General features: G+C 40.3%; 2 protein-coding genes across 6 annotated transcripts; one reads left to right on the top strand and one right to left on the bottom strand.

Annotated features, from left to right (window-relative positions):
- Positions 1–219: 219 nt before the first annotated feature.
- On the bottom strand, positions 220–2686 carry LOC118941156 (ladderlectin-like). 2 transcript variants are annotated; one of them, XM_036952764.1, is made up of 6 exons: positions 2470–2686; positions 2267–2359; positions 1453–1580; positions 896–1030; positions 591–702; positions 220–432 (listed from the first exon to the last, which is right to left on the bottom strand). In XM_036952764.1, the coding sequence occupies exons 2-6, from the start codon at positions 2325–2327 to the stop codon at positions 347–349; spliced, it is 522 nt and encodes a 173-aa protein (XP_036808659.1). In that variant the 5' UTR covers positions 2328–2359; positions 2470–2686; the 3' UTR covers positions 220–346. The 2 variants fall into 2 exon arrangements, with proteins under 2 accessions (XP_036808659.1, XP_036808658.1); XM_036952763.1 differs by having other exon boundaries at positions 2267–2345; positions 2470–2678.
- Positions 2687–5564: 2878 nt separating this feature from the next.
- LOC110496207 (ladderlectin-like) lies at positions 5565–7735 on the top strand. Of its 4 annotated transcripts, none has more exons than XM_036952759.1 (7): positions 5570–5747; positions 5872–5950; positions 6109–6150; positions 6344–6471; positions 6893–7027; positions 7221–7332; positions 7475–7735. In XM_036952759.1, the coding sequence occupies exons 2-7, from the start codon at positions 5890–5892 to the stop codon at positions 7558–7560; spliced, it is 564 nt and encodes a 187-aa protein (XP_036808654.1). In that variant the 5' UTR covers positions 5570–5747; positions 5872–5889; the 3' UTR covers positions 7561–7735. The 4 variants fall into 4 exon arrangements, with proteins under 4 accessions (XP_036808657.1, XP_036808656.1, XP_036808654.1 ...); XM_036952760.1 differs by having other exon boundaries at positions 5571–5747; positions 5858–5950; XM_036952762.1 differs by lacking the exon at positions 6109–6150 and having other exon boundaries at positions 5565–5747; positions 5858–5950.
- The last annotated feature ends 1317 nt before the right edge of the window (positions 7736–9052 follow it).

The raw sequence follows: 9052 nt of genomic DNA, 5'->3' as shown, positions 1-9052 counted from the left end.
TTTCATGCAAACTGCTAAAGTTGGTTGTCCTGACGTGCAGCTACTGGTTGACGTGCAGCTACTAATAGCTAGCTGGTGGCTATCTCACCTGGTATTTATACTGAAATTGTTTGTATGATTCTTTGAACAAACTCTGAGATCCTAGACTGTACATTTAAGAATCCTCTTACAATTATGGCAGTATCATTCATGTTTAATAATGACTCAAAAGAGAAAACACAATGTCTACTCCCGTTTTATTGACAATAAACAACAAAACAAGTACAAATAATCTTTACTGAATATTTGACTTTACCATAAAGAGTGTTCAGTTGGATGTTGGCACTATGGAGGATCATTGTTGGTTTCAGTTTTTCTGGATTTCACACATTCTTTTGGAGCACACCGAGGGAAAGCTGTTTCCACAGTTCATATCGTTCCAGCGATATTCATCTTAAAAGGAAACACGGCACAGAAATGACCTCTCAAATAATCTCAGGTGTTCACACAACAATAGAATAGTGTGTTTGCGGTGTGTGTGTGTGTGTGTGTGTGTGTGTGTCAGCTTTATTTGATGAATGGATCAGTGAATGATACTGGGCCTACTGTACCTCCCCAGTTGATCACTATACATGGCTCTCTGCCACCGCTATTATTGGGCTCTCCTTTCTTCCAGTTCTGGTAATCAAATTCAGAGCCGTCACTCCAAAACCATAGTCTGTCCTGTGGTGAAGAAGTGTGGTCTCAGTATCCCATGTTATCATTATAATAGTATGCCGATAGATACTGCAGTGACCTTTTTGTTGTTGTTGAGTACATCTATAAGATCTTCCAAACCGAGATCTGACTTTATCAGTGACCCTTGAGATATTGATGAGTTTACCCAATATATTACTGATCTGTGAGTATACTCCACCTGAACAGCATCAAATCCTCCGATCCAGGTAGTTGAGAAACCGCCAGTCTTGCACCCCGCAATTGCCTGTAGAAATTGATACTCCGCAGAGCTGTGCACAGACGCCAGGTTTGCTCCAAGGGACACACAGTGGCGCTACAGTGAGAGGTAGACAGGGACAAAGACATTTCATAATGTAAGTATTAGTCAGTAGTCCAGTCTGTGATAACTTATCTTCTGGACTCTCACAATCAAATATTGTCCATCGCAATTAATGCTCCTTTAAAAAAATACTCTAGGAGATATTAGATTATCTCTGTCTTAACCAATGTCCTACAGGTTTCAATATACAGTGTAGGCCTTAATTAACATAAATATATTTATGAATATGCCACGCTTAAAGAAAAATTCCAATGAAACAATAACTTTAAAGGGGAGGTTCGGTATTTTACATGACACATGTGGTGCTTATACAAATATTAGGCCAAATCAACTCTAAGGGTAACCTCAAACCAAATAAGCGAGTTGATTTCGAACGAACTTTCCCTTTAATTCACAGTAGAGAGTAACCATAATACCTCTGCTAGGGGCCATGACCTTGCAGTCTCGACGAACATGAAGCAGCGCGATCCAAATTGGAACCAGCCTGTGGGGCATTGGTTCCTGTTCTCTGCTGCCACTACTCTCTCATCTTCCCCCTTAGCTCCTGGAAGGACAGACAGGCAGGAATTCAAATGGACAAGTCATAGCAATGTTGTTCACAAACAACCGCCCCTGCACACAACTGTTATTCTGATTAGTAGAATCATCAACCTGTGAGAGGTGTCTACCTAGTAGTACTGCGGATTAATCTACTGACATAAGTTTCATGGACAGAGATTAAAAACTACAATTACCCAGATGCAAAGCCTGCTCAAAGTAATTTGTCTTTTCAAGGGACTCTATAGAGAATGCAGTTAAAGACAAGAAAACACATGAAATCAACGCTGCCTTTGCAAAGTTCATGGGACTGTTCTATACCCTTTGCCGACCCGAACTGTCATGTGCTGGCTCAGATATTTTATTTTCACATTGCCTTTCCCAGCAACTACGGTGGATTCGTAACCAGGCCAGCCCAGTGCAGTTCGACTCGACTCAGTAGTGTGAAAAAGTTACTATCGTACTGGCCAAATTCAATACAAGTGCAACTAACTAGGCACACACTTTTCTCAGTGTTTTTCTCCAGCAAAGGTTCTGAAACAAGAACTGGTACACAAAAAAAATGTGAAGGTAGGGCCTCAGCACCTGGACAACAAAAACTTAAACTAGCTGGAGTTCCAGGGATCGACAGGAAATTAGTGTTTTGTAAAAAATGCTGTAAAGTGTGAACTAAAGTGTATATTCTTGTCCTACCTGTTGCTCCATTCATAGCAACGGCAGCACAGAGCAGCAGAGATATGGTCAACATTGCCATGGTGGTGATGATGGTCTCCTATAAACAAGGTACTGTAACAATCAGAGGGCAATAATGCTAGAAACATCCAGAATTCTCTGAAAAACAGCATAACGGCAAATTAAACAGTTTATTATGTAATGTACATGAATTGAGGTCTTACCTGTTAATGTGAATCACTGGTAAGTTCTGCAGGTTCTGTTCATCTGGAGAAAGAGGAGCACTTTTACACTGTCAGCTACAAATAAATAGCCATTTCAAACAACTGTTAGCTGGTAATGGTGTTCCATAGAGCTGATTTCAGGCGTGTTCAAATTCCAGATATGAATGGCTTTTCATGGCAATGTCCTTTGGAATGTTTACCTATCGTGTGAGCTATTAAAGATTATAAAAAAAATTAATGGTTACCTAGTAAATGGTTTTCCATGGAACTAGTATCCTGTTGAATAAAGTTCAAATTGCAGGTGTAGTGAAATGCTTGTGGTCCTACCTCCACCAGTACAGTAATAAAATAACAATTCACAATAATACACACAAATCTAAAAGTAAAAAAATGGATTCAAGAAATATCTAAATATTAGGATGAGTGGCATTGACTAAAATACAGTATATACATATGAAATTAGTAAAACAGTATGTAAACATTATTGAAGTGACCAGTGATTCCATGTCTATGTACATAGGGCAGCAGCCTCTAAGGTGCAGGGTTGAGTAACCGGGTGGTAGCCGGCTAGTGAAGGCTATTTAACAGTCTGATGGCCTTGAGATAGAAGCTGTTTTTCAGCCTCTCGGTCCCTGCTTTGATGCACCTGTATTGACCTCGTCTTCTGGATGATAGCGGGGTGAACAGGCTGTGGCTTGGGTGGTTGATGTCCTTGATTAACTTTTTGGCCTTCTTGTGCCATCGAGTGCTGTAGGTATCCTGGAGGGTATTGTAGATCATTTTTTTGGGGGGGCGGGGAAATGCACCAAAAATGCTATTCACGTGCAAGTCTTTAGTATTTAACAGATAGAAAGATGAAAAAAAGGATTTCTCCACAATCTTCTCTGGACAAGTCCGGTCCTGGAGTGTCTTAACAAAATGAAACCAAAATATAGACTTGACTTCATCCAGTGTCAAGAAAAATGGTTTTGCGCGAAATGACAATATGCACATATTTAACGAGATATTACTTTATTTGCATATTTTTTTTAAATATATTTCAGAAACATTGCAATACAATAAAGTATGATATTTGTGTCTACATCCAACTGGTAAAGGGGAGAAAAATGAGGCTGTGGTGCCTAGCCTTATAAGAATAATCGTTGGTGTCCGACTCAGATTCAGACATTTCTGCCGCACCGTTCAAAGCGAAGGCCAGTTCTGGTTGTTGTTGATCACAGGTATTCTCTTGTCTATACTGTAATAGCCTTGACCATGTTCGCCCCGTTGTCAGTTGCGAAGAGTAGGATCTTCTCCTCTGGCATGTCCCATGTGTTCAATGTGCGTCCGGCGTGGGGATGCTAAATCCGATGGAGGTTGACCAATGCCTTGTATTTGTATTTATTATTTCATTATGCCAAGGCAGCAGCTACTCTTCCAAGTGTCCAGCGACATTAAGGCAATTACATACAATAAAACATTACATTTCACAACACATTGTTACACACTACTCTACTGCAACATATCTACAATACAAAATCCTTATGTGGTAGAGTGTGTGTGCTTATGCGTGTGTCTGTGCCTGTGTGTGTGTCTCTTCACAGCCCGCACTGTTCCATAAGGTGTAGTTTTAACTGTTTTTTAGCTGATTTGACTGCTTGTATGAGTTACTTGATGTGGAATAGAGTTGCATGTAGTCATGGCTCTATATAGTACTGTGTGTTTCGGGTAGTCTGTTCTGGACTTGGGGACTGTGAAGAGACCTCTGGTGGCATATCTTGTGGGGTATGCATGGGTGTCTGAGCTGTGTGCTAGTCATTTAAACAGACAGCTTAGTGCTTTCAACATGTCAATACTTCTCACAAATACAAGTAGTGATGAAGTCAATCTCTCCTCTTCTTTGCGCCAAGAGAGATTGACATGCATATTATTAATGTGAGCTTTAAGGACCAGCTGCTTTGTTCTGGGCCAACTGTAATTTTCCTTTTTGTGGCACTTGACCATATTACTGGGCCAGTGGAGGCTGGGGACTTGAAAAATTGAGGAGGATGGGAGACCCAGGGTATAGGCACGGAACGCACGGAGACGACAAAGTGTGTTTCAAAAATCATCAAAGACTAATTATTTTAACCTAAAGAGTTTAATAAAGACATTTAAATTACAATATTATGAGTTACTTACATAGTGTTGGGAAGGGATCACAGCAGTGATTGAATGAGGGTATGAGGCGTGAGTTGAGGTGTTCAGAGGCTTGGCCAGTGCAGGACAGGGTTTGACTGGGAAGACAAAAAACAATAACACAACACACAAAACAGTTAGACAAAAGAGCTAAGAATGAGTTAGTCCAAGCAAGGAGTAAAATCATTGATGTGTCATCATGTGATTGTGTTTGTGATTGACTCTACATACAGGAATGAGAGAAAACTGATAGGGGTACTCACAGTACTTGGAGAGGAAACATTCAATTTGTCAGTGGATCAGCGGGCACATGAGACGTGGCTTCAGTTCATGTCAGGAGAGAGTTGACAATGGTAGTGGAGTGGAGTGGTCGTCACCTCTTAAATCAGGGAACAGGGCCACCACATCCCAAGGCCACCACCCGGTTACTCAACCCTGCACCTTAGAGGCTGCTGCCCTATGTACATAGACATGGAATCACTGGTCACTTTAATAATGTTTACATACTGCTTCACTCATTTCATATGTATATACTGTATTTTAGTCATTGCCACGCTGACATTGCTCGTCCTAATATTTAGATATTTCTTGAATCCATTCTTTTACTTTTAGATTTGTGTGTATTATTGTGAATTGTTATTTTATTACTGTACTGGTGGAGCTAGGACCACAAGCATTTCACTACACCCGCAATAACATCTGCTAAATATGTGCATGTGACCAATCAAATTTGACTTGATTTTATTTGATGTCAAGACTTTCTATTTTAGTTGAACCCAACTCTGGATGCAACACTATTCCCAATAACATTATCATGAATATGGCATTTGAACTTTATTCAACAGGATACTAGTTCCATGGAAAACCATTTACTAGGTAACCATTAATTTTTTTTATAATCTTTAATAGCTCACACGATAGGTAAACATTCCAAAGGACATTGCCATGAAAAGCCATTCATATCTGGAATTTGAACACGCCTCAAATCAGCTCTATGGAACACCATTACCAGCTAACAGTTGTTTGAAATTGCTATTTATTTGTAGCTGACAGTGTAAAAGTGCTCCTCTTTCTCCAGATGAACAGAACCTGCAGAACTTACCAGTGATTCACATTAACAGGTAAGACCTCAATTCATGTACATTACGTAATAAACTGTTTAATTTGCTGTTATGCTGTTTTTCAGAGAATTCTGGATGTTTCTAGCATTATTGCCCTCTGATTGTTCCAGTACCTTGTTTATAGGAGACCATCATCACCACCATGGCAATGTTGACCATATCTCTGCTGCTCTGTGCTGCCGTTGCTCTGAATGGAGCAACAGGTAGGACACACAGCAAACCAAGAATATACACTTTAGTTCACACTTTACAGCATTCTTTACAAAACACTCCTTTCCTGTCGATCCCTGGAACTCCAGCTTGTTGAAGTTTTTGTTGTCCGGGCGCTGAGGCCCTACCTTCACTCTATTTTGTGTTCCAGTTTTAGAACTGTTCCAGGACTTTGAGCAGGCTTTGCATCTGGGTAATTGTAGTTTTTAATCTCTGTCCATGAAACTTATGTCAGTAGATTAATCCGCAGTACTACTAGGTAGACACCTCTCACAGGTTGATGATTCTACTAATCAGAATAACAGTTGTGTGCAGGGGCGGTTGTTTGTGAACAACATTGCTATGACTTGTCCATTTGAATTCCTGCCCGTCTGTCCTTCTTCCAGGAGCTAAGGGGGAAGAGGAGGGAGTAGTGGCAGCAGAGAACAGGAACCAATGCCCCACAGGCTGGTTCCAATTTGGATCGCGCTGCTTCATGTTCGTCGAGACTGCAAGGTCATGGCCCCTAGCAGAGGTATTATGGTTACTCTCTACTGTGAATTAAAGGGAAAGTTCGATCGAAATCAACTTGCTTATTTGGTTTGAGGTTACCCTTAGAGTTGATTTGGCCTAATATTTGTATAAGCACCACATGTGTCATGTAAAATACTGAACCTCCCCTTTAAAGTTATTGTTTCATTGGAATTTTCTTTAAGCGTGGCATATTCATAAATATATTTATGTTAATTAAGGCCTACACTGTATATTGAAACCTGTAGGACATTGGTTAAGACAGAGATAATCTAATATCTCCTAGAGCATTTTTTTAAAGGAGCATTAATTGCGATGGACAATATTTGATTGTGAGAGTCCAGAAGATAAGTTATCACAGACTGGACTACTGACTAATACTTACATTATGAAATGTCTTTGTCCCTGTCTACCTCTCACTGTAGCGCCACTGTGTGTCCCTTGGAGCAAACCTGGCGTCTGTGCACAGCTCTGCGGAGTATCAATTTCTACAGGAAGTGGTGGCGAGCAAGACTGGCGGTTTCTCAACTCCCTGGATCGGAGGATTTGATGCTGTTCAGGTGGAGTATACTCACAGATCAGTAATATCTTTGGTAAACTAATCAATATCTCAAGGGTCACTGATAAAGTCAGATCTCGGTTTGCAAGATCTTATAGATGTACTCAACAACAACAAAAAGGTCACTGCAGTATCTATCGGCATACTATTATAATGATAACATGGGATACTGAGACCACACTTCTTCACCACAGGACAGACTATGGTTTTGGAGTGACGGCTCTGAATTTGATTACCAGAACTGGAAGAAAGGAGATCCCAATAATAGCGGTGGCAGAGAGCCATGTATAGTGATCAACTGGGGAGGTACAGTAGGCCCAGTATCATTCACTGATCCATTCATCAAATAAAGCTGACACACACACACACCGCAAACACACTATTCTATTGTTGTGTGAACACCTGAGATTATTTGAGAGGTCATTTCTGTGCTGTGTTTCCTTTTAAGATGAATATCGCTGGAATGATATAAACTGTGGAAACAGCTTTCCCTCGGTGTGCTCCAAAAGAATGTGTGAAATCCAGAAGAACTGAAACCAACAATGATACTCCATAGTGCCAACATCCAACTGAACACTCTTTATGGCAAAGTCACATTTTTTGTAAAGATGAGTTGTTTCTGTCAACTGTAACTTTGAGTTAGTGGTTGTTCATATATGTTGAGTGATGCTTTTGTTGTTTATTGTCAATAAAACGGGAGTAGACATTGTGTTCTCTCTTAAGAGTCATTATTAAACATGAATGATACTGCCATAATTGTAAGAGGATTCTTAAAGGTACAGTCTAGGATCTCAGAGTTTACTCAATGGTCATTTAAATTCTTGATATTCATCCGTCGATTCAAGGTTATTACAGTCAACAAAAACTGATACTAAGATAAAAATGCAATTTGGATAAACAATTTAATAAATGAAATAAAATACTGAATAAAAACATTTACAAAAATTAAAAAAATATACTGAAACTATTGTCTTTGACTGCAAAATAAAATGAAAAGCATCATAAATTGTTTAGTTTTCGTTTTCTTTCCTCCATCGGGCAACAATCGAATGGGGTTTTCAAGCTACTGAATCTGACGGGTAAATGCTGCCAGCAAATGGCAATGGTTGAAATAGGCTTGTGCATCACTATCACTAGCCATCCGTAGCTAACAGGGAAGACATCCGAGGGCAAGCTCCAAATGTGAACCATAGGTGTGAACAAAGGAAAAGTGCTGTATGGGATTGTTTTGAGTAGCAAAAGCAAATGTAGTGTCAGGAGATGGCAGCGTGTGGAACAGAGATAAAAGGGAAAACCCAACCAACTTAAAAGTTCATCTGAACAGCGCTCACAAAGAATCATACTGTCACGTTCTGACCTTAGTCATTTTATTATGTCTTTTGTTTTAGTATGGTCAGGGCGTGAGTTGGGTGGGTTGTCTATGTTCTTTTTTTCTATAATTTGGGATTTTCTGTGTTCGGCCAGGTATGGTTCTCAATCAGAGGCAGCTGTCAATCGTTGTCCCTGATTGAGAATCATACTTAGGTAGCCTGGTTTCACTTTTTAGTTGTGGGTGTTTATTTTTCTGTCTCAGTGTTTGCACCATTCGGGACTGTTTCGGTTTTCATGTTGATTCGCTTGTTCTTTTGTATTCATTAAATCATTAAATCATTATGGATACATACCACGCTGCATTTTGGTCCGATCCTTGCTACTCCTCATCAGAAGAAGACGAGAATCGTTACACATACAAACAACTTCAGGATAAATACAAGGAGAGATAGCCACCAGCTAGCTATTAGTAGCTGCTCGTCTATGGCAACCAGTAGCTGCACGTCAGGATAGCCGTGCTGCGAGCCCAGCTTGAGATGCAATCGTTAGGCAAGGGTCATTTTAGTGTAGGAAAGGATGAAACAGCATCTGTGCCACCAGTAAGTGCAGATAGTAGTATAATTCCCCTTGCACAGTCCCCGCAGCCAGACAATTTTCTCAAGGCTTCTGGAATTAAATGCTGTCGGCATGCTCTACCGGTGTCACTCATTCAGTC

The sequence above is a fragment of the Oncorhynchus mykiss genome, chromosome 18 (assembly GCF_013265735.2).
Source record: "Oncorhynchus mykiss isolate Arlee chromosome 18, USDA_OmykA_1.1, whole genome shotgun sequence".
NCBI lineage: Eukaryota > Metazoa > Chordata > Actinopteri > Salmoniformes > Salmonidae > Oncorhynchus > Oncorhynchus mykiss.
This window is presented reverse-complemented; position numbering and strand designations above follow the sequence as displayed.